Below are 25,675 nucleotides of genomic sequence, written 5' to 3' on the forward strand. Positions count from 1 at the left end.
CATAATGTGGTCTGGGACAGCCGTTGTGTTTTTATTTATTTATTTCTTTTATATTGATGGAGCGAAGGAGCAGAGAAGGTTTCTACTGCCGAATCCTGAGTATTAACATTTAGCAAAGTCCCATCGAGGTTCTGTATGAGGTTTCGTGATGCATCTCATTTCCTGGGGTGAACGCTTCCCAAGTCACGTACGAGTCACGTACCTAAATCCGTATTACGCTGTCAGACAGGGAAGAGAAACCAGAGTGAAATGGGCCATTTGGAGAGCTTGAGCAATACTGAGGCATTTCAGTGTTTTACAGCGTGTAGCCTCTGTTTATTTTGGAATGAATGGGAAGACATGGAATGCTTATAACTGGAGTGTGGGGGGAAGTGTACAGAGGAAGCCTGGCAAAGGTCAGTCTGTGAAGACTCGGGAGATAAACTCGACTCAGCAGTCGTTTCTGATGAGCGATCACGTTTACAGATGTTGCATTTCAGTCCAAGAGTACACGACAATTGCTCGAATGTGTATTACAAGCTTGTTGTGTTGAAATAAACCGTTCCGCAGCATTGGTTCGCAGATCTGCATTCAAGAGTGCTCACAGTAGAAAAAAAAAGACATTCCTGGGAGAGTATGTTAGTATGTATGGTGAGGATTCTGCTGTCTAAAAGCCATGTTTGAGGCAAGGTAAAAGCTGCCAAATATCTCTAGTCGACTCTTTCTGGGAATTGGCCTCCCTTTGCTGTGGGCTGATCAGAGTCTCTGGCACCGAGCAGGGGCTGTCCCCACCTTTTGTTAGATCTGACCAAAGGAACTTTCAACTCGGTCCCTCTGAGAGAAAGTAAAGTCTGCAATAACAATACCACGCTCCAGACCAGTGGAAAAGATCAGAGGCCAAACCCACCCCTCGACTGAGCCCGCGAATTTCACCCACCTCCAGACTTTTACCTCAATCTAACATCACCTCATTTGGTCCCCCCCCACCACACACACACACACACACACACACACACACACACACACACACACACACACACACACACTTCTCTTCTCTTCTTTTATGCATGCGCCGAAGCATGCTTTGCATGGCCAAGCCAGTCCTCAAAAATCAATAGGGTAGGCGGGGCCGTTTCGGCCGAGCACACATCTGGACTGACTGCTGTCCCATTTACTTCAGCCGCCGCTCGGCCGGGTGCCAAATCACAGTGGACGCACCGAGCGAGCGAGCCGTGTCGATGCTGGCCCGGCCCGGCCCCGCCAGGACACCCTCACCCGTCTCTCCCGGCGTCCCGTATGCCCGCCTCAAGATTTTAGCCCCCCTCACTAATTGAACAGGCCCCGGCTCTCGCTGCCGGGAGCCCTGCGCTACGCCCTCAGGCAGGACGGTGCGCACGCGCAGATGAGCACTTTTTTTAATATGAATTTTTTTCGGGTCATAAAAGCCACTGCACGGGTCCCGTGGAGCAGGGCCACTCACCTTGCTTGCAGGTCTACCCCCCCCCCCCCCCACCGGCCTCCCCAGTGGTAATCATTAGAGGCTGTGCGGCTGGGGAACTTGGGGGGGGGGGGGCATAGGGCCTCGCTCACCCCAGGCCCGCCCCAGGCTAGCCTGGCCTAGGGTGACACTGATAAGGTAAAGAGCCTCCGGCGGAGCTGCGCGCTGCATATTGAAGAGTAGCCCGGCCGGGTAGCGGAGCAATTCATGTCCGTCACCGCTTTTTTTTCGCAGGTGGATGCCGTTTTTTGCAGGAGCACGCAGGCTGCGGTTTATGCCGTGACACATTTTTGATACGATCGCAATTTATGATGAGGCCAACATTCTCCATTTTTCGAAAAGCGCAAAACGTGGCGTAATACTATGCACACTTCCAGCGCACCGGTGTTTTACAGGATAGGTTTTATAATGGAGCAAGGGACCGCACTTTGGATGATTTAAATCATGAAACATAATCGATTTTGCTCTGTCAGACAAAACTGATAAACCTTTTCATATGACTATTGAAGTGCATTTTATTTGACAAGGGAGTATTTACAAAGAAATAATTTGTTTTGAAATACATGACAGTTTTCCTTTTTCCCCATATATTATGGCTTTAATAATACAGTGCTTATTGATATTGAGTTTGAGTTTCTGCATTAACAAAGCCACCACAACAACAAAAAAAAAACCCACCACCACCAACAAAAAAAACTCCTTTCTTCCATCAGCCTGAGCTGTCCGGCAAGTGGATAACCGAGAGCCTGTAGCCAGTCGGAAATTAAACTCGCTGCGCATGCAGTCGTTTACCTGTGGAATCGATGGCACGGGAAATTGAAACCGCTACCGTCTGCTTCGCACAGAGGCTCGGGGCCAGAGCTTCAGCATCGAAAGCTTAGTGTCCATACTGAAGCCTCAGGGTGGCCCCCCGAAGGCTCTGGGTTCTTTGTGGTAGGCCGAGGGCTGCGTTACCGCCTTAAGCCCGGGTAATTGAAAATGAAATGGACGCCGAAATATGCACACGGTAGATTTCTTCCTAGCCACTCCCTTTGGGGAATCCTGTGTTTCATTAGAGACTAATATGACTCCATGCGTTGACAGCTACAAGGACCGGTAACCCTTCCTGATTTTGGTACTTGAGTGTGTAACCAGTTGAAGTGCGGGGTAACTGCAGGCAGCCGCGTCCTGTGCGTACGATGCACTCCTAGGACAGTGGTAAGCCACACCATGGCAACCTGTGATTTGCGCAACAAACTTGGTTCACAATGTAAATTAAGCGTCACGGTGAGTGACTGGCACACAGGATGTCACAGGGTGCTTTCGACGCCGCAGTGTGTTCATCCTCGAGGTGATTTTCACCCGTATTTTGTATTAAGGCATTGATTTGATGTATATAGGGTTTTTTGTTTCTTTCTTCAAACCAACAAGTGTCAAAACCAGACGTGCTCTAAGCGCAAAGGCCTTTTTAGCATGACAGTAGGCTGATGTTTTTGTGATGCTGCCAGACAAACAAACAGAGTTGTTTTGTATTCTGGCATGTTGACCTTTTCGTCCGGCAATGAATCAAGCGATTAAACAGACATGACAACCACACAACAGGCATTCCAGTAACCCCGTCCAACAACGCGAAGATTAAATGTATTTTTCATTGGGAATGACACAGTTTTATTGCTCTTTCCTCCTAAGCATAGATGGGCATCACTCGCCTTTGTGCTGGTTTGATTAATATCACACTGCTATTCCTATAATTAGGCGGAATACAGGCTTGTTTCATGTAACGTTAATGGAGGGTGAAAGCATTTTATTGTACAAAATGAAAAGGTTTCGGCCCTCACGGGCTACCTCTGTGATCACTGGTCGAATGAGCCAGTCATCAGTTACGGTGCAGCGAGATAAAAATCGGCGGGATGCAGAGGGAGGAACGCCACGCTGATGTTGGAAACTTTTGCTTTGATTTTTGATTGCATAGAACATTAAATTAGCGTAAACTTTGACAATTTTTTACGCGAAGTTCTGAACAGAGAAACACGGGGCCGCAGTTGAGGAGGGTGAAGAGACGCAGCCTGGGTATTGGGTGCTTTAAGCGTTTTTGAAAAAATGTTGCACCAATGAGAAGAAAGTCGCTTTGTGACGCTTCGAGCTGTGCTGAAACTCCTAGCATCCGATGCATGTCAGATGAATTTGCGTTTGCTCTCTCAGCTGTCTGTGACATGAATTCAGTTTTGGAAGTGCTACAGTATGAATTGGAATTAAAGTCAGGTTTAAAGAAGACCCCCCCCAAACGCACAGCCCCCTGCAGTGAAAGCCAATCAGCGCACATGATTGCTTCGGTTGTTTTGTCTTGTTACCTTCAGATCAAAAACTAAATGCACTGTGACAATTTTAACTGCGTTTGGAGGGTAACTTTCCCTCCATTTTCAGTTTTCTGTCCCTTACTTTGCTTTTTTTCCAAAATATTATTTTTATTTATTATATAAAGTTAAATGGCGAAATAGTGGAGTCATTTATGTCAGCTCTTGGTGGTGTTTGACAAATAAGTGATCCTGACCTTTCCCTTGCGGAGCAGCCGTGGGCTCGCGGGCGTTTCCCGATCGCGTCGGGCGTCACCAGTGCCAGGCTGTGTTTACAGCCAGACCGGAGCGTTGGTGTTTACATGACCCGGACTGTGGGTTCTGAAGTGGTTGCAGGCTGCGATCGCGTTCTTTTCTGTACACTGCTCAAGCGCTCGGTGGGAGCAGAGAAGCAGTAGGGAAGCACACGGCGACGACCCACTCTTCTGAGTAAACTGTTCTCGCTGCACCCAGCTGGGTCTTAAGGACAGAGCAGTCAGATTTATTACATTCACAACGCTCCAACACAAGCCACTCGTCTGCCGTTGCACTGCCTTGAATGCTTGAGAAATAAAAAATTAGGGCCCCGGGGCTCAGGCCCTCAGGTCTGGGGCTCGGCATTAGCTGCCAGCTCAGAAGTACGTGCCACCTATAACGCCTCCTGCGGTGACCTCCTGCGGTGATCCGCTGCTCCTCCTGGCTGCTGGGAGGTCAGCGGTGTCGAGGAGGCTCGTACGGGGAGCACACGCCATGGACCACTCGAAGGAGGCCGGAGCTGCCGCCGCCGCCAAGCTAAGTGGCTTTTTTAAGTCGAGGAAAGACCGTCACCCCGGGCTCACGTGGCAGCTCTTCACAGAGAGGACCGTGACAGGCGGAGCCTCTCACGCGAGCTCTCTGCTGATCTCCTAACAGACATCCGCTTCGCTCTTGCTCCTGAGCAGAGGTCTGGAGTTTTAGCAAGGCCGACGGTGGCAAAGCGTCAGGAACAGACCTGGACAGAAGAGCTTCACGCAAATGAGGAAAACGAAGGACCAACTCATGTCACGGTGGACTGAGCTCATTGTAAAGCAGCGAGTCGTACCTTCCGCCACCAGGTCTGTGACGGTTTGCACGGTTTGGATGGGAAATGACACACATTTCAAGGTGCAGACGAGCATGAGAACCTGAGCAAGCCAGACCGAGAAGGAAAGTCCCTAATGTGAGCCGCGGTGTTCAGACTGTCATGCGTAGGCCACTTATTTAATCCGATGTAATTAGTTCCGCCTGTCCTGTCACTTCACGCTAGCTGGGGAAATCAGTCATCCTCTCCTTCACTCCTTCTCACACATGCATGCCTCCTCGTCTCTCTCTCTCTCCCTCCCTCCCTCTCTCCCTCCGTGTTCTGGAGCTCAGCGTCCACTCCACGTGTTCTGGACTTTTCTCCCAGCCAAAGTTAACAGTAGCACCTCAACCGGCAAGATTGCATCTGTCCAAAAAAACCACACAGCGGCTCGGTCCTGCTTGCCTCGGCACGTGCTGCTGAACGAGTGAATGAGACCTCCTCTTTTATTATGTATTTTATTAATTTTCTTACTCCGTTTATCTTCTCCGGCCAGATTTGGAGGCACGGTAGCGCCTCTTCCTCCCCTCGCCCCACTTCGTCGGTGCGCGTCCGGCGGCGGCTCCTCGCAAAATATCCGGAGCGGTCGATTTGTTTACCTGCTTTGCACAGCAGGAGTGGAAGGGAAGTTGAAGGTGCAGTCTTTAAATACGCGGGCAGTAGTGTGAAATCTCCCAGGCCTAGTCCGTACGGAGCAAAGTGCTGAGACTTCTGTACCGCACAGCTATAAGGGACAGGCATTGGTACTCTGGCGGTACAGGAAAATGATTACCTCAGAATGAGTTACTTTTGTGCCACCGGTGCAATCTCGCTGGCAGTCCCAGCCTCTAATTGTAATTAATTAGAACGTGGCATAAGTACGTTAAAAGCAACAGAAAGCACAATTTCATCCCCGATGGACATGCTTGAGTTCCATTGCAATATTTGTGCATTCATGAAGATTTATCATCCTATAAATCACTTTAATATGAATAAAGGTTTACTGTTGTATTAAGGGTTGCTTGATACCAATAAACAAAGTAGGTTCTGTGCGTTTTGTAGTTTGCAACACTCCTGTGTATTAGTAACCAAAGAAATGCTGAATAGCAGTAGGACTGAGTCAACTAACACATTTGCATGCCATTATACAGTACTAGCGTGCATTATAGAGTACAACCAAACAAGACACAATAGTTTGCAGAGAACCCACAGATAGGGTCATGGCCCGTGGACTGTACGTGTAAAGGTATGTTAATCAGAGCTCGATCGCATTAGTGTTCACACCCAGTGAGGCGGGGGGAGTCTGGAGATACTGTATCGTCTGGGGAGTGTCTCATCCTTTCTCATAGTCTGTCTGGGAAGAAAAAAAGAAGCAAAATGTTGGTTGATAGTTCCATGTGGCAGTTTATGATAAGGAAGTGTGTGCTCATTTGGAGGAAGAGTACCCCGTCTTTATCCCCGAAGGCCTTGCTAAGAAGTAGGCCATTTTGTTTGTGGTGGTTGTTGTTTTTTTTTAGGAGTTTAATTTTGTTTTCTCTATCAACTTGGTAAATTCATTGTTCAAAGGACAAAGGAGAGTTGTTTTTTTTTTATTCAAAATTAAAAATTGTAATGGAAAAAAAAAAAAAAATGAAATAGCTTTGCCATTGTTAGAAAAATCTAACAATAGTGTCCTTAGCAGCAGGGCAGGTGATTTAGACCAAATATTTGAAAATAGTTTTCAAATAGCTGAACTTATTCCATTTTTTGTTGCATTTGTGTTGCCTCATTGTGGTGGAGGCATTTTACATAATCGATGTTGACTTAATACGGCCTTAGTACTTTTAGCCCACGTGAAGGCACCTTCAGTCTCAGTGTTGAATTAAGATGAAAGTAATTTATTTTAACGTGACAATATGCTGGCGCCAGTTTTTAAACAATGTCTAGTCTGGTAGCGTCCCACCATGACACTTAATCCACAGCCGTACACAGCTGATTAAAATTCACAGCACTGGCCGTCCTGTTTAAAGCTAATGTTTATTCAGGCATTAGCCCGTTCACTCTGCGACGCTAAATATTTTTTAGAAATGATTCCAGAAGGCAATAATGTAATCAGAACATGTTCAAGGTCGGTCAGTCAGCCTGCTGTGCTGGAAAGGACCCTGTCATTCCCTGTGGAGAAAAGTTGAACGTAGAGTTTGTTAATTAGCGCCATGGTGTTAATTGATAATTATTCCCCTCGGCATAATTAAGAGGGAGTGGGTGTGTGTGTGTGCGCGTGTGTGTATATGCTCGCGCATGCATGTGCGTGTACATTTGAAAGTAAGTGTGTGTGTGTGTGTGTGTGTGTGTGTGTGTCCAGGCCAGAAGAGGGGGGCGTCATCAGGGTGTTTCTTGGTCAGCTAATGAGAAAACTTGCAATTGCTTCGTGAGCTAGAACGAGATTCCAGATTCCTCTATGTGGCCTCAAGGGACACACACATGGCCACACAGTCGCACACCACTTGTTACCTACATCTCCATGTTTAACACGCACGGCCTTTACATTTCCGCACGCCAGCCCTGTTGACGCGACGCTAACACGCTGGCGGCGGCGTTTGCGGGGCACGCTATGGTGGCCGTGTGGCGTGATGCGCGTCTGATCTCTAGCACGGAGAATGACTGCCCACTACCCGCGTGTTGAAGTTGGGGGGGATAAGGTCCCCCTCCGCTACCCCTCCAGCAAACCTACGCTGGCCCTTAGAAGGTTTACAAATGAACCCTCCCCCGACGAGCTCATTACCCACGCAAACAGCCCTACTCCCAATCTCCCCTGTGTGGAGGCTTTTGGCAGTGGGGTGGAGTGGAGGGGGGGCAGAGCACTCAATTAACCTGATTGATCACTCTCCGGCTGACCCACAGAGAGGGAACGCAATCCATCTCATTGATAAAGCCCCACGAATTAGCCAGGCTCGGGGCCGCTGAGTTGGTTCTTTCAGGCCCCGTGTCTGGCACTATTTATTTGCTCGTCCCAGAGTGCTTTTCTTCTCCGTGGGTGGGAAGAGCAGAGAACGGAAGCGAGGCGGAGGAGCAGAGGCCTTGCACCGCAGGTTTAAAACAAAAAGAAAAAGCGATCAGCACTTTCAACTCCTTGGTGCGGTTTCTTTCCGTACATTTTGGCAAGGAGAATCGTCAGTTTTAGCGCCTCGTTAAGAAAGCCAAGATAAAGCGCTGAAAACGCGCGTGCTTTGTCTTCGCGGCATGAGTGGGCGTTGTTAAACGCCACACTCAATCGGCTCGGCCTCCGCTGACGTTCCGAAATGGCCTGGCTTGTACTGTTAAGCATGGCTAAAGGGAGATGTCCTCGGATCTCCAGTAACCCCCGTAACGTACCCAACATAATAAAACTAGCACATCTCTGTGAGCAGGCTGACTTGTCTTATGTACAGGTCGTCTCAGTAGCCTCTCTGTAGGTGGGTTTAATTGCCCCCACAGGACCTCTTTGGCGGCTTGCGCAATATTCAAATAAGGAGCCCCGAGGAACCTCCGCCGTCGCGTCTGCGGTCTTCCTCGCCCCCGCTGGGAGATGTTTGGCTGAATACAGAGAGCTGAAAGGCAGGCGTTCTAGATAAGAGGTATATTCTCTGTAATGAAAGCCATCAGAAAGCAGAAGTGTGCTGGATGTTTGAGGCAGTAGTTGGACTGATGCCCCTGTGGGCTTTGATGACCAACCTAATGTTATCATTATTGTGGTGTCTGCGTTGGATCTCAGTTTTCAGTCCAAAGAAAGAATTAATAACATAAGTGAAGTCTTACGTCTCATAGAGGCGATCTTTTATTTTTTTGGGCCCTTCATTACCGCTCATTCCCTTGCCACAGTGCGATCGTTCGTTGGATCGCATTTTAATTCCCAAATTCTGCCGTTTTTCCCATGCTGCTGTGAATGGCGTAAGGGAAGCACGTCTGAGGGCGAGAGTTTGGGTTCTGTCTGCTCGATTGTGCAGCTGTGCGTCTGTGTTTCTTTTTGCTGTCACCCTTCGACCTTTCGGACCGCCGTGCCGCCACAACTCATCCATGCCTTTTCCCTCTTGTTCGGCATTCCCTCTTACCTCTTCTGTTTCCCTGCTGCGCCACCACTCCGAGTTAACCGTGAGTCTGGCTGGTCTCCTCTGTCCTCAGACGATATAGTACTCAGATTCTTGGGATGATTAAATTGGCTGGTCATGAGCTTCTTAACCTTTAACAAGTATTCTAGCAAAATAACTCTTCTAATTGCTTTAAGGGATATCTGTGGAAAAAAGGGAGATTGTTAATTTAACAGTAATGGGATAGACATGTTGAATTCAGGCCAGCTGGGCTGCTTCTTTAGTCAGTGGATATATTAAAAGGGGAATTTCAGCCAAGTGTTGTTTTTCATAAGATGACTTATTCCTAAGATTACTTTTTTATATATAAGACCTTTCTCATAATAACTCGGAACAAACCAGAATTAGTCGGATTATGAAAAGGAGTAGATATATTGCTTTTGAGAGAAGTGTGTCTTCAAATATATCTGCCCCGCAGGAAGCCCAGCTGGTTTAAATTCAACTTCTCCATCTACTATAAACTGAACAAGCTCTTTTTGCTGCTACATAATGATTTCACATGCTAAAGCTAATTATGTTGCCCTTGAGTGAGTGAGTCTCATTTAATGGCACTTGGAAACATGATGGCATCCATGAGCATTGATTAGACTTGATTTGTTGGCCTTTGTGAAACTTTTTGTTTTATTTGCGTTATAGTCCACCAAGTGTAAAAATATGTGTTCAGCTGTTGGTTTTGTCTGCAGCGTTCGTGCATCAGCAACAGTATCATACATACAAAGTGATCCATGAACTTCGGGAACGTGCACTTTTTTAGCACATTTTGCAAAAGCCGGGGTTGGGGAGACAACATGGCATGATTTGTGTTTTCCGTCGACTGTTTAATACAGCTCATATAGGTGCACAATCATCATCGTTCAGGCATTTTAATAAGTTGTAACTGAAGCATTTCTGAAGGCTCCTAACACATGCTTTACGACTCAAGGCTGCTTGACTCTCTGGACGTATGAGTTGTAGTCCACTCTGTAACGTCATTATTAAACCGACTGTGCTTCCCAGAGCACTAAAGCTGCCAGGCTCCCTGGAACAGAGTCCCGTAGAACGTGGCTAACTGCGTGACGGAGTGTAGGAAGGCCACATGCCGTTTTATTGGAAACATAACGCTGGAGCACGGGGCCCGAGCCGGAGAACAGAGCGCTACGCCCGCGGCCTGGAGTTCACCCGTGCCGTTAGAGCCTTTGTTGACCCGGAGCGCGACCTCTCACGGTTGCTTATTGAGTCGTTTTGTTGGGGTTGCGTGGATCCTGCTGTGCGCCTTCAAACAAGTCCACGGAGGCGCGAGAGAGCGGCCCGGAGGAACCGTTTAATTTGAGCGCCTCAAGCCGGAGTTTGCCGGACGGATATGGGGAGGGAGGACTTACTGACCCTGTAACACCAACCACCCTTCCCACGTCCAGGAGCATCAGGGCAAGGAGTAAGAGCTTGTCACCACCTGGCTGAGAAATAGTCCCGGACCAAGGAGAACAAGGAGGTGAATGGGACTGCACTGGTGGATGATAGATGAGGTGCTCTCTTAATTCCTCCCCTCCGGGTCCTCCATCTTCCTCAAATTCTTCTAGATGACCTTTTAAGATAGCAGGTGGTGGCCCAAGAGAAGAGTCTGGACAACCAAAAGTAATTAATGTGTGTTTGTGGCATAGTTAAGGGCTGGACCAGTAAAATGAAGATATTTAGTTTTTTTGTTTTGTTTTTTCCTGCTTTCCAGCGGAGCATAAGCCATCACTGTTTCTATAGATCAAAATGAAAGAATGTGCTGTATGCTTGACTTTCGCGCTTTTGTTGCGGGCACAGTCATTGAAATCTTATTTAAACGTGCGCCTCATTGACCTGGTTTGGTCCTTCTCAGATTTGATTTCCAGCCGTTCAGGCTAGAAATGTTTTCAACATAATTTGCGTGTTTGCATTCGCCTTCCCATCGCTCTCTTGCACAAGATACTCTGCACAAAGCGAAAATACTTTGATTCAAACCTCCTTTTCAACAGGCCCCAAAACCAGACCTTCTTCCCCTACACTTTAACGGCCGCGCGTGGCATTAGAAGTTCAGCCCGGAGTCGGAACGTGGTTTATTTTTACGATAAGAAGCAATAGTGAAGTGACCTGTCCGCTTCATTGAAATCCAATATAAGCCTCAAACTTAATGAAAGCTTTCTTTCTAATGGAGCAGTTCCGCTCTCTGAAAAGCAAACCCTGGTGTCCCTCGCACTCTGCTGCCACAGAGGGAACGGCAGCCAGCGGAGGTCGAGCCGCCAACATCTCGCGGCCGTTTTGATGTTCGCCGGCTTTTATTCGGCTCGCCATTTCAAATGGGGCAGCCGAGGCAGACGAGATGGCATTTTGTGCACGTTGATGAAATGTTTTGAAATAGAAACATTAAACGGGGGTGGGGGGTGGCTATTTTCTCTGAGCAAAAGCTTCTTTCATTGGCTATCGTTATTCTTTGTTGGTTGTGTGTGGGGGAATAACAGAACGTGGGTAATCAGAAGGCTACCTCGCGACACCTCCCGACTCCTTATCGATTAGAAATTCATAAAGGGCTGCTTTCACTTCGCTTCTGTTTTGAATGAGCTCGGTAAGTGCCGAAGGGTTGATGGATTAAAAGAGCGCCACGTGGCGCACACTGTCCAGCGCTTTTATTTGGCCTTTTCTCCGAGTCTGAGGTCCGTTTGCCTCGGGTTCAAAGCCATGGGTGGGTCTCAGTGTTGCCAGCGTGTAAAGGGCTGTGATGATGGAGCAGGCTGTAGGCACTGCGCTAATAACACACTCTCATTCCCCCCCAATTGCCACTTCCTTTCCCTACTAACACACACACACACACACACACACACACACACACACACAGACCCACCCACCCGCATACAAAGCATCAGTTCACTGGCTAGTGAGGATTGATCTCAGGTCCGTAGGCAGTGACACGCACGGCGCAGGGAGAGCCCACGTGACCCGCGCGGCGCAGGGAGAGCCCACGTGACCCGCGCGGCGCAGGGTTGCTGCCTCCAGTGCTGTTTGTCATTTGCTACTCAGTACTGACCTATAGAGGAGGCACACATGCGCACACACTACACAGCGTATAGATTTCCTGTGTTCCATGTTTGTTTTGGGTAGCGTTCTCCCTGGAGCCAAGGCCGAATTCCTTTGCACGTAAATGCCAGTATAAATGTAGACACGTTTATACTTAAATATAAACGCGCTTCTTATGTCAACATGCTGTATAATAGCTACACACTCACGTTGGATAATGACCTTGCTGGGCATTTATTTTACTCAGTAGGCCAGTGCCGAATGTACGATTTGCATGTATTTTGCTTTACACGTCATCCTTAAGGTCTCCTGTCTTCTCTCTGGCCAGGTGACAGACAGATCGGTGCGGGCGTTTGCCGAGAACTGTCCCGAGCTGCAGTTTGTGGGCTTCATGGGCTGCTCGGTGACCTCACAGGGGGTCATACATCTCACCAGGGTGAGTACTGTTGTACAGATGCGTCAGGGATGTCCAGTCAGCCATGTCTGATATCAGCGAGCGCAGGCTCTCTCTCCCTGTTGCTCACCAAAACAGATAATGGGGGAAATTTGAAAGCGATACTTGCATCAAATCTCAGAAGGTGACATTTCTTTGTATTACTGAGTGATTAGGCATTTGCCAGTAATCAGACTGATTAGAGGAAGGTCAACACACACCTCCTTGGTGCAGGTAATGAGTCTTGCCCCACGCTAACCTAAATCCTTTTCCAGAGATTACTCAAACATCGGTTGAAGTTTTCTCTTTTACTTTTAAATCTCATTAAAGTGTAATGAGGTGAATCGCAAAACGCAGCCGTTCTGAGAACACCCTGCTGTTTGTGCATTACCATGCTAATGAGAGCGAGTTCCGTGGTTTAAGATATCTCTCTCACCGTCAGATCAAAAGCACGGCCATAATTGCCTGACTGGAAAGGATAAGGTAATGATATTCCTTTTGTTTGCGTGCACCACCTCTCATACTCGCTTCTCACGTGGAACCCGTGATTAATGGCACCCTCTTGAAATGTAATTAAACGTGGATTACAAACTCACATGCTTTGGTCAACTGACCAAAAAGGTCACGCCCCTAAAAACGAAGAAACCTGAAAAAGTCTTCTGTTGTAGAAGAGCGGACCTGTGCTAATAATCTTTGCGTGCGCTGTTGTTGAAAGAATTATTTGAAACAATAATGCTTTAATTGCTGTAGTTCTTATGAATATAGGGTCATGTACTCCCTAACAGAAGCAATATTGAGCTTAATTGTTAGAAAGAGTATTATTTGTAACAGAAATGTCTTAATTGCTTTAGTTCTGCGTAGTACTCCTAACGCACAGTATTGGGCTCGTTGTTAGAAAGTGCTTTAGTCACTTTAGTCAAAAATGCCTTAATTGCTTTAGTTGATTATAATATATAATGGGGCACGTCTTAAGAAAACGGTGTTAAGTTCGTTGTCACATTGCAAGGACACCGCTTACCTAAGTGCTGATTTGCTGATTTGTAGCCTTGAGCGATGAAGAGAAACTTCCGACTGCTACGGGTCTTATTTTCATAATGTAGGATGGCCCTAAAAATATCGTCACATTATACAATTCACTTGGTGGGGGCATTATGTGGCATAACAATTATTGAAATGAGGTCCCACTTCCACCTTGCTTTGCTTGGAGTTCTCTCCCTGGGTTTTTATTTCCATTTCATTTGGCTCCTGAGCCCTGAATGGGAAATAAGCTCCCTCTCCACCAGAGGGACCTGCTTTATTCAGCAGATCACAGCCTCAGTGCCTGCTGATACTTACCGAGTCCTTGCATTTGGAAGACAAAAAAAAACCCAACAACAAAAAACCCAGTAGAAGATGCAGTCTATCAAGCAACACAAAATAACACAAAGTGAATGGCTGAGCAAAGGCTCGCGTTTTTTCTTTTACAGACGGATGGGGTCGGTACTCGGCGGGAGAGGAGTGCGTGTCCGTCAAACGGCTCGGCGCGGGTCCCCCCCCCTTCCCCCCATCTCCCGATCCTGCCGGAAGCACCCGTTCGGAGAGCGAAATTCCCGAGCTCGGGCCCTGTCTGTAATCAGCGGGCGAAATGAGTCTCGTTCAGGTGTGGAATCGCTGATGACCCTCCGGACCCGGAACCCGTCCGACCCCCAGCCCGGCTTCCGCAGCCCAAGCCGGACGGAGGAGGCGGCCGGCTGCTTTTAATGCTTCCTCGCATATCTCTTAATTTGCATTAAGCAGCCCCGAGCTCGCCGAAAGAAGGCGAGGGAGGAGGGAGTGTGGCCGCCTGTCCCGCCGCGGGCGCTGTTGGCCTTTTCGCGGCCCTCTGGCGCTTTCGGCTTCCGGTGGCGCTGCGTCGCGCCAAACGTCTCCGCGAGCTTTCTCGGAGCAGAACGGGGCTGGAGCAGCTAGAAGACAGCTCTGCGGCGTGTTCCTGCGGAGTGTTTTTGGGGTATTATTTGCTAATGTTGGTGACTTTATTAACGTCCGTGCAGGAGTCGCTGCTGCTCTGATCTTTGCACCTGCCCTTCTGGCGCCTCCTTCTCGTAGCTCACAGACGAGATCGGACCGCACCTCGCGTTGCTAGCAAATGCTACCAGGAGCAAAAAAGGAAAAAAATAAGTGAAGAATTTGTCTTGGGCTTTAATTACTTGGACCTTTGCAGCTTCGTCCTGGCGCACCTATAGATCGTCGCCCGGACCCCCTCACACGTTCCTACTGCATCGTGGAAGCGTCTCAGCCTGCCCCGTTTTAGCCAGACTTTGTTTCCGCTCATTTTTCAGATGGCCCTTCATTTTAACGACTTTCCCTTCCCTTGCCCATCAATCTTGCACACTCCCTCCGGAATTGTGACATTGTGCTGAGAAGTGCGCGCGTGCGCGTGCGTTTGGGTAGGTGGGAGGGGTCCGTTTCGATGAAGGTGAAAGCGGAAGTCTGAGGAATACTTCCTGAAGGCATCAGACAAGGCCAACCCGTGACTGTAATAAAGCAGCTCAAATCTTTGCCAGCTCTGTTCTTAATTTGAAACCCGCAAGCCTGTTCAGTTCTGCTGAGCTCTGGTAAAATGAGCAGACAGAACCCGGGCCTCTCTCCCGAACATCTGAGCCGGCCAGAGGATTCTCAGGGACAGCCTCCAGGCCCGGCTCGCTTAGCCTGATGGGAAAAAGGCTAATTGACCCTGACTATTGAATTTTTGGGGTTTTTGCTCGCGATTCAAATATTTTGCCGACAGTATACGATGATTATTTTAGTAGCTAGTTTTACTGACCTAATTTTTCTTCCCTAAATTCAGTGGTGGAAAACATGTGAAGGAAAACAGTCGTGGTAGAACACGTTCAGTATTTATTTTAGTTCAGGGTGATTTATTATCTTTCAGTTAGTGTGTTCACTGAGATCGTTACGATTTTTAATAGATAAGTATGTTTATAGGAATATTTAATAGATGAGTCATTTATTATATATTCCATATGAGATCAGACATCTTACAGCTAGTGTCCTCAACACTTTTCCATCCTCTCTTAAAAGCTCTTGTCAACAAATTGAACGTCTGGGTAAACAGCCTGGGTGCCACACGGTGTTCTCATCAGCGTTTCTCTAATTGAGACCCGGCACAAATAACCACTGCAAGGCAGACTGGCGTGTTTAGACTGTGTTTGTGTGGTTTGTGGTGGTGGGGGAGTGTGTGTGTGTGTGTGTGTGTGTGTGTGTTCAGCTGGATGGGGAGCAGTGTGTGTTGACAGTTAGACCATCCACTCACTTGGTTTTACACTCTCTCTCTCTCTCTCTCTCTCTCTCTCTCTCTCTCTCTCTCTCTCTCTCTCTCTCTCTCTCTCTCTCTCTCTCTCTCTCTCTCTCTCTCTCTCTCACTCTCTCTCTCTCTCTCTCTCTCTCTCTCTCTCTCTCTCTCTCTCTCTCTCTCTCTCTCTTTATGGGGAAGGGCCTATCTCCCCCCCGCCTTTCGCCCCATGATTCAGTCTCTCTCTCTCCTCTCTCATTCCCCCAATCCTTCTCTCTCTTTCTCTCTGTCCTTTTCCACTGGCTGGAGCGAGCCACTCGTCTCTTATCTCCTGTCACCGACTGGGAAAGGCAAAATAAACAGGCTGCCGGCGGCCTTTGAGCCAACCTTGCGTGGAGTGATAACCCCCAAAATACATGAGGGATGAGGAGTGGGGTGGAGGCACCAGAGGTGGGGGACGTTATTCTAATCAGTTTATTCACAGCCAGCAGCCAGAGGAAGAAAAATTCTGCAGCGTACAACCCCCCCCCCCCCCAAAAAAAACCCACCTTCTTGGCTGACTCTTCAAACTTACGGGGTGGGGGGTGGGGGGATCAGAAAAAGCTGCAGCTAAGTTGGTCAAAAGGCTTTCATTATGTACCCCTCTGGGTCCGAGCCCCATTTTAGCCTGTGCCCCGCGGAGCAGGCACGCAGGACGATGAGGAGGAGAGTGGGACAGAGAGTGGACTTCACGAGCAGAGAACGAGAGAGACTGGGTTTGGTTTAAAGTGTGTAAAAGAGAGGAATGAAGGAGGGAACAGAAAGTGAAAGATGAGGCCATGTTTGTGCTCAAAGGGTGCAAGCAGCTTATTATGCTATTGTTGAGGTATTGTGTCCTTGGCACCGTGTCTGGATGTCTTTCTGCGTGTGATCTCCAGGGATGTCGTCTGTGTATATTCCTGAAAAAGGGATCCAGCCTAGAGGAGCAGAAGGGTGCGGAACGCTTCTACAGTGCCAGGCAGCACTTGTCTTGGTGGATTTTACTCTGTCAACCTTGCTCACGGTAGCTGGGCAGTAGATGGGAGCAAGCTGTGTGACCTGGCCTAAGTCCAGGAGAACCAGAGGTTGGCTAGCCTTACTCCAGGAGGCCCAGACATGGTCTAGTCTTAGTTCAGAAGGCCAAGAGATGGTCTATCTAGTCTTAGTCCTGGAGGACCAGAGATGGTCTAGCCTTAGTCCAGGAGGACCAGAGATGGTCTAGCCTTAGTCCAGGAGGACCAGAGATGGTCTAGCCTTAGTCCTGCAGGACCAGAGATGGTCTAGCCTTAGTCCTGCAGGACCAGAGATGGTGTTACTTTACTCCAGGAGCCCCAGAGATTGTCTCGCTTTACTCCAGGAGGCCCAGAGATGGTCTAGCTTTAGTTTGGAATGACTAGAGGTGATCTACCCTGTCTGCAAGACCAAAGGTGGTCTGGCTTTAGTCCTAGAGGATCAGAGGTGGTCTGGCTTTAGTTCTGGAGGACCAGATTTTGTCTGGCCTTAGTCTTAGAGGATCAGAGGTGGTCTAAGCCTTACTCTTTGAGGGGCAGAGGTGGTTTGACCTTCACGCTATCCTCACACTTGAGAGGCGTTGCCATGTCCTTATGCAGCCCCGCCCCCTCAACACTCGATTCATAATGGATCACCATGCTGCATCGTCTCAGTATATACGTCAGATAGCCTCAGCCAGAAGCCACGTTGTCTGGATTCAGAGCACTCTCTCTCTCGCTACCCCCCTCTCGGTCTCTCTCTCTCTCACTCTGGAGTGGAGCGTGTTTGGTTGGCTGCCGAGGAAGGAAGCAGTAAATCCCGCTTCGTCACACGCTTTGCCGCGCCTTTGCAATTCACTGGAAGAGAAATGACTGACATATTTGTGGAAAGCTCCCTCTGCTTCCCACATTCCGGCGCAGTGGCACCGCCTGTCCAGTAAGCGTGGTCACCTGCGGTGAAGACTGTTCATCCTACCTCATGCATAAAAACAAACAACAGACCAACTCCGCATCCCAAGAGAAGATGAAACGTCCCACTTCTGTCTTCTCTTAATTTCGTGAAGGGAATATTTGGTCCAACTGTGGCACAAAGCTGGACTGTATTACCCGTTATGACGGCGTAGGCTACGTTTGACATGCAAGGCGTTCTTGCATTTGAAGACTTTGCCATGTTTTAGTCTTAGACCACGCTGCTTTCATCTGAATATAGACCGTTAGACTTCACTCCTTCACATGTGGAGAATGACCTGTAAGTCATTTCTCCGCTAGAAAGACCTGTCAGAAAAAAACAGCGAGGAGTAGAAGCATTGGGTAACTCCATGGAAACAGGCCCGCTTGCACAAAGCTCACTGAAAGGGGAAAAAAAGGAAAAACACAGCAAAAAAAAAGAAATCACTGAAGGCAAGTGGAACAATGCAGTTTGACAGGGGAATTGGAACTGAGAGCCGTGTGGCATTTGATGTTCAGGTTGGTGGGGAGCCCAGGCGTTCTATTTCTTAGAGTTTTTTTGTTTTTGTTACTATGCTGGCCCATGGACAGGGCATGTGTGTGCCTTTGTAATCATACCGAGCAAACTAGTATCCGGGTCTGGGTCTCTGAGTCAGTGATGCATTCCTTTCTGTTCAACAGCCCCTAAGGATGCCACATCTGGTGACACTTGGTGATAACTTGCCATCATTTCATTATTGCATCTCTGTGTGTCTGTGTGTGTGTGTGTGTGTGTGTGTTTGTGTTACCAGCCCTGAAAAGTTCAAATTGTATTCGTCTCTGTATGACTGGCTGAGGCCATTATCAGCACTTAATTTAAGTGGAACCCCAAAACAGGTTTTTTTGTTTTTTGGGGGTTTTTTTGTTCACGGTGGGGGCTGCCAGTGGCCCCGGGCCCTTTACAGCGCTTGGCCACTCGTGCTCTTAGCACTCCATTAACTTGTCCTGAGCAACTCCGAAATGTCCTGCCAGCACCAGGCAGCAGATTCAAAGCAAATAAATGCTGTCATGTCTAGTCGTGGCTGGAAACTGACCACTCATTTTATCATGCAGGCCACTGTTCTGACGCAAGTGCTTCCATCTCTCTTTTCTTCATGCGAGAGCAGCGTTACACAGTAATTAGACTCCCTCATTACATAGCGCTTTTCGAGTGTTTTTCCCCCTCCACTTTAGCAGAACATATCCTGTTTTCCAAATAAGACACTGTAGGTGAGATTCGAGCCTAGTAATATTCAAGCATAAGGTTTCACTGGGAAAATACAGGTTTAATAGTGGGGGGGGGGGACTGTTTCCTTTTTGGCAAAACAGCACTCATTTATTAATCTATTAATCCATTAGGTTTATTAATATATTGTTCCTGCACAAGCTGCCGTTTTTTGCCCGGATGTCATTATTTCTCCATGCATTTCACATGTGTTTTATATATTATACATAATAATATTGATTTCCGCGTAGCCCTCTCAATCATTCGAATGCAGTTTGAATGAACAATGGTAGACATCTTCCACGTTATATGATTACGTTAATATTGATTTTGGAATGGGCGCTCTCTTTTTATTTGTTAAGAGACCGCAGGGAATGTTATGGCCCTGGACCTCTCTGCACCTGAGTGGCCAGGAAATACAGCCTCCATTTTCCTGCAGTGCACTAAGTCTGCCCAAACCTTTAAAAAAAAAATTTTTTTTTAAACTCGCCCTTTATTTATTTGCACCCGGCCCCCCTCCACCCACTCCCAATAATATATTACAGAACTTAGAGTTAATAAATGCCCACTATGGCCTGTTCTTAAGCCCTGGGAGGTAATTAATTCTGGGAGTTTTCAGATAGGGCCGGGGCACTGGGCTGGGCCAGGGAACAGCTGCATTTCACAAGTTCCCCGTGTTTTTATTAACACGTTGAATAATTACGCGCGCTGGCAGCCGCCTCGGAGCGCAACGCCACTTCCGCGCAGTCCCCTGCCAACTTCATCTGCCAGGCCCCTTTTTCCGTTGCGCGCCGGAGAAATTAATGAGTCCCCGAAACACACGACGTGGCACTGAAGTTGATGAATTTGGAGAGGCCTTAAAATCAGCACCCCTAAAAGGGAATCGATTATAATCTATCAAATGATTAAAGAAAATGCATTAATACAAAAATTATTTTTTTGAAGTGTGACAAATTTAGCTAATTTAGCAATTTGGGCTAGAGTTGTTTTCAATAGGGGGTATTTGGGGAGTCTTTGGCCATATTTGCTAGAATGTAAAGTTCCCCACTCCCAGGAGAGCATATTTAAAACAGTGAGACTGCGGTGCAAGCCCGGAGTGCGCACGTGTGTGTGTGTGTGTGAGCGTGCGTGCGTGTGTGTGCGTGCGTGTGTGTGTATTGTGGCGGAGGTGGGTTTCTTCTTTTGGAGAGGCTGATTTCATGCACAGCCATGCCATAGTTATGCATTCATATTCAGCAGCGGAAGCGGCAGAGTGTGCGTACAGCAGGAGAGGGGCTTACAGTTACCGTGCCGTGATGGCTTTCCCCACACACCCCCGCTGCCGGGGCATTAGTGGGCAATCACACCCCCTAGCACCCCCTCTGCCTTTATGGGGTAGCATGGAAGTAAAAAAAAAAAGTTTGCTTCAGCGTGCCGCTCCGCCTGTGTGGGTGTGTCTGTGAATTTATGAATATCGCATGCTTGTTGTAGTGTGTGAGCAGGCAGATTTATCTTACTGTATGTTACTGATGTCCTGCCTCAAGCCACTTGTTTGGCTGGGAAATGCATTAAGGGTGGGTGGATGGGTGGGGGGGGGGGGTTTGCAGGGGGAGTGGGTGAATAAACAAATAAAAAATGCAGAAAGGTAGCATGAAAGTAGGATGAGCTCAGCGTTGGAACTGAGTGGGGGATTTGTTTGTGTGTGCGGTTACTGCTACTACTGTGGTGACAGAAAACAGCTCTCTATTGTCAGAGAGAATGAGAGAGAGAAGGAGAGAGCGAGAGAGCGTGGGAGCAGCAGAGGCTCCGTGGTGGTGCACGGCTCCTTGCTTATTTGCAGGTTTCCTGTCTTGGTGCCCTTTTGTTTTGCAAACAATGCGATCACATCTCTCCATGAATAATTTAAGCGTTCGATACGCAGTTGGTCACTGGGGCGTACGAAGACTGCAGCTCAGATACGTCTGCGCGCGTGTGTTTGTGCTGTGCCTTTGCACAGCATTTTGGCTGTGCAAAGCTATGTGTGTGTAGATACTGCGTAGTATAGTGTGTTCTGGGCCAGAGAGATTCGGATAATTAGATGCCGTTATGTGACAGCGTGACATAATTCTGTCTGTGAATGAACTGCCCCCCAGGTGGTGCATTTCTCCATCCAGGGAGGCAGGATGCTGAATCTACAATAATTACCCATTTCCAACAAATGCTGATTATTTATTTTTCTTCTTTTCTCTGAGGGGATGGAGCAGGGGTGATGGAGCAGGGGTGATGGAGCAGGGGTGATGGAGCAGGGGTGATGGAGCAGGGGTGATGGGGCAGGGGTGATGGGGCAGGGGTGATGGAGCAGGGGTGATGGAGCAGGGGTGATGGAGCAGGGGTGATGGGGCGTTCAGCCTCAGCTGCATCCTCAGCCGTGTCCGGCGGCTCCGCCTCCCCTCTGTGTGCTGCTCCCTCCTCCCGTGTTTCTGGCCAAGGTCCAAGCGGGTCAGTGCAGCCCCTGGCGTTGCTGGTTAGTGTTTTGTCTTGCGGTCCGGGGACCGAACCTCTCTCGCCCCTCCACTTTAATTAAAGTCAGTCACTAGAACACGTCCGCAGCGACGAGGGAGCCCTCAACTTTTTTCCAAGGCGCGCGCTCTCCCCCTGCACAGGGCTCGGTCCTGGTGACTCGCGCAGCAGCGATGTTTTTATTAGCGTGCGGCCGATTTAGCTCATCGTTTCCTTCTCGCGGATTTGAGCTCGAGGAGCCACGGCGTAATTGGACAAATAAGGCCTCGGCTAGCAGCGCTGCAGGTGCGCGGAACGTCGTCCCCCAAACCCCTCCCCCCCCGCCCTGCCTGGGCAATCGGGCGGGCCTGAGCCTCCTTTTCCCGCGGCTTCCCGCCTCACCTCTGGACCAGGGCCCGACACGCGACGCCTCCGGACGGCCTTGTCCATATGCGGAATCTCAGTGTGGGATGTGGTGGGAAAAGGTGTGGTGTGGACGAGGTGTGAGAGGGACCAGGCGAGGTGCAGAGCGACGTGGGAAGCGCCAAGGCGGATGATCTAAGACCGAACGGTGATTAGTAATCTTGTGCGAAGTGGATCCGCCGATTGCTTTGCGGAGAATCCAGGAGAGAAGAGACGGAGGAAAGTGCAACGCAACGAAGATGGAGTCGCTCACCTCAAAGCGTACTTCACTGTACACGAGGCCATAGTTAGAGACGGAAGGGTTGCCACATTAGTCACCGATATGTTGTATACATGAACACGGCACACGATACGTATGCGTGATTACTGATGCGCATCAAAAGAATCTCATGAAACGAGAAGCTGTTATAAGCTATTAGTGTTTGGGAGGTCCTCCTCTTGCCTTGATGACTGCGTCTCATAATTCTGTTAATTTCACTCTCTCTCTCTGCTCTTCTTCCCATCTGCAGCAACAGTTTATGGCCACGAGTGTTCGCTTTTTGCCATCACAGTTTTCGTAGGCCTTGTTTTAAGTTTTGAACCCGTTTTGTTACTGCTGCTTCTGCTGCAGCTCTAAACCACGAGTCGGTCTTCTCACACACCGACACTGTGCGTGGACCAACGGCCACCAGCCGACGCCAGCGGAAAAGCGTGTTGCGTCGCAGCCGTTTCTGTTTGAAACGTAGCCCGATTACTTCATACCGTACATGCGCACACAGGCTAGTGCATCGCCGCAGTGAGGACCGTTAGGTGGTCGCATCTAGTAAGCAGGTTCTCCGTCAGAGACAACGGAAAGCACTTAGTCTGAGGGCAGAAGGCACTGGAAGCCCCATGCCCCTCGTAGGCTGGCCGCTCCCAAAGTTGTCTGGCCTCAGTCCTCAACCGAGACCATTAGAATTTCGCCATAGCGTCTCACGCTGCCCAAACTGTAATTTCGAGGTGTGATTAGTAAGAAGAGACTTATGAAAGGGAACGAAGCCTGTCTGTTATTAAGCAGGAGAATGTTGCTTTAACTCTAGGGGCCAGGGCTCCTTGCACAAGCTATTACTTGCAAATGAAACATTAAGATCAGAGCTATTAAGCAGATTTCATAGGACTGTGGTTATTTGTCCCAGAATATCAATGTAACTTTGTATTATGAGTTGGAGCTCCCCCCCATCTTTTTTTTTTTTTTTTTTAACCAAATTTGCCTTCTTTTTTTTCCCACTGAAAACATTAGTCTGTTCATTAAAACAAATGTTTGCCTTGATGAAATTCATGACTTCCAGGGGAATAGTGAAGTTTAACACGCTGGTGGAAGAGTAGAATATTGCAGTCATCTACTACTGCACGTTCCCAAGTGCTTTTTATTGCATGAAAAGACAAACAAATGAGGCCACAAAACCAAACTGTGACGATCAAACATTTATCCTCATGTTATGAAGCTAATTACAGCCACCCTAGGACTAATGCAATATAACGGCTACTGCTTTCTGCAGAGCGGTCTTCTCATGCTTTTATTTCATAATGCCAAAATGCAGTGAAAACTATTCTAACATTAATCCACCTGTCACTAAGAGCTGAGCAGGAGATGTCTGCATAGCTGGGGTGTGTGACATGCAATGTATAGATCTCTGTGTCACGGTGTTTTCGTTTTCTCCACCGTAGCTGCGGAACCTGAGCAGCCTGGATCTCCGACACATATCCGAGCTGAATAACGAGACAGTGATGGAAGTGGTGAGAAAGTGCCGGAAGCTCAGCTCGCTCAACCTCTGCCTCAACTGGAGCATCAACGACAGGTGAGCGCTCCGCTAAACGGTCACTCTCACCTGGATGGGCCCCGGCAATCCATGCCAATCCTGCGATCCTGCACCCTACGACCTCTTGAGTGTTTTGCCGAGCCATGCAGTTTGCTGAGGTCTTGGAACGCATGTCGCTAATCTTTCTTGGAACAGGCTCACTGTAATGCAATAGTCGTTCATCGGTTTGGGTAAAACTACGCTAACGTCTGCTTTTATGATTTGTCTGAATTGGCTGTAATCCTGAATATCTAAAGGGCCTTGCATCGAGATTTCTGCTTTATACGGCAGCAGAATTTATTTTTTTTTGTTGACCGACTGCTGCGCGTGTTGCATGCGTGAGATGTTTTATAGTGTTTTATATATTCATGTCAACGAATTCCGTGTTTTACTAAATGGAAATATTGAATTCAATTGACCTGAACTTGCGACTTAATAGTGCTTTATATAGCTGTTACTGAACCATTTAATCCCCCACATCAGGTGTCCTGCTGCTTATTCAGTGCGCTGTTCAGAAGGTGCACCACTCCGCTGTGCCATTTACGCAAAGTGATTTCCTTTTCATCCGTCTGAGAACAGCTTGAGAAAAGATATTGTCTCGCGGTTGTCCGTCTCCCTTACAGCAGAGTCCCACACTAGGAAAAGTGTCTCTTTTATCCCTTTCGGCATGTGTCACAGTTGTCTACGTGAGGGCCTTGCTGTTGGGCAGGACCTGTTCAGGCACGGGTCTTTGTTGAAGAGAGTCCATCGTCGCTCACGAGCGTCAGCCGTATCTGTTACTTACGCAGCCGGGGCTCAAAAAGCCGAGCGCACAAAGCCCTCGTAGCCTCGGCCCTCTTCAAAGCCCGCGCCGCAGTGATGAAACGAGAGGCTCCTAAACTTTCCACCACAAGAGCAAATCTTTTGACACGGATTTTTAAACGATTGTTTCCTCCGCCGGTCTGTTATTGCGCGGAAGCTCCGGTATGGTTGTCAGCGGGGTGTCGTCCCCTGTCGGACGCCGGCCTTGTGACGCTTCGCTTCAGCGCAGACGGCGCTATTGCGCTTTCCTCAAAGAGAACCTGTGACTTTAACGTTAAAGCCACGCACAACTGCGATAAAGCGCACAAGATCAGACGGGGGGGGGGGGGGGGGAGGCGTTAGTACCATATGCTCATTCTTTATAAAGCTTTTATAACCAAACCAATTAGGTTGTGCCTTTTATTAGATTTTTAAAGCATAAAAAGCTCATAGCTTTCCCATTCCACACAACCAATGGATATAAAAGAAAGACACAGATGGTCTGAGAGGGCCGATTTGTTGGAATCTTTGTGGAAGCCTTAGGCTAGTGTTTTGTTTTTACGTTTTCATGTTATTACGTTGGGCAAGGAGTTTGTTTCCGTCAAGTTTAGTTAGTACATCTTGTAGTGTGGTCGAACAAACAAACAGCCAAAATAATAACAGGGCTAATGTGACAGTCAAGAGTGGGGGAACTGGACTGGAACTGGGACTGATTTCACGCTTTGAGCAGAAGCAAGTGTTCCTCACCACTAGGCTGCGTCTCAAGCTCCTCTGCTCATTCGAGCCGTCTGCTTTTTAGCACACTTCTTTAAGGGCTTCAGACAGCTCTAGCACTAAATCACGGATATCCGCCTGATCCCATGCCCAGGCTGACGTGCGATCCGGCCCAGGTGCTCGGTTCCAGCTCCAGCATGTGTTGGGTAAGGCTCAACACCTGCACACATGCCTCGCACCTCACGCTGAAGCCAAGGTCAGACGATGCCTGGATGCTCACAGACGATGTTCTCGGCTCCACTGGCTGTTGATAAATCTTGCGTTTCTCCACAAATTACAGCTCCAAGTTGCTTTCCCCGGCCAATCGCCAGGCGTTCATCTGAAACTGCAATGTTTTTGAGATTCCAGCTCATTATTGGACATTTGGGAGCTTGAGCGCTACCCTTTTGTCTGTAGCAGATCTCGACGACCCCACGACCTGCTTCCTTCTGCACTTCAGCTCTCTGAGGAGGTAGGCCAGCAGTGGGGAAACCTGGAAAAACACTCCCTCCCTCTTTTATTTCCCCTTGCTTTTTCTTTTTTTTTTTCTCTAGCTTG

General features: G+C 48.5%; 1 protein-coding gene across 4 annotated transcripts in view; it reads left to right on the top strand.

Moving 5' to 3' along the window:
• fbxl17 (F-box and leucine-rich repeat protein 17) overlaps positions 1 to 25,675 on the top strand; it is a 171,471-nt gene that overhangs the window by 36,788 nt on the left and 109,008 nt on the right. For 3 of the 4 annotated variants that reach the window (XM_081707612.1, XM_081707614.1, XM_026999750.3), the window contains exons 6-7: positions 12,314 to 12,421; positions 23,454 to 23,584. In XM_081707612.1, the coding sequence (XP_081563738.1) occupies positions 12,314 to 12,421; positions 23,454 to 23,584 (239 nt within the window). The remainder of the gene's footprint in view (positions 1 to 12,313; positions 12,422 to 23,453; positions 23,585 to 25,675) is intronic. The other variant, XM_081707613.1, reaches the window with a different exon arrangement.

Source organism: Electrophorus electricus, chromosome 25 (assembly GCF_041902795.1).
Source record: "Electrophorus electricus isolate QZ-2024a chromosome 25, ASM4190279v1, whole genome shotgun sequence".
NCBI lineage: Eukaryota > Metazoa > Chordata > Actinopteri > Gymnotiformes > Gymnotidae > Electrophorus > Electrophorus electricus.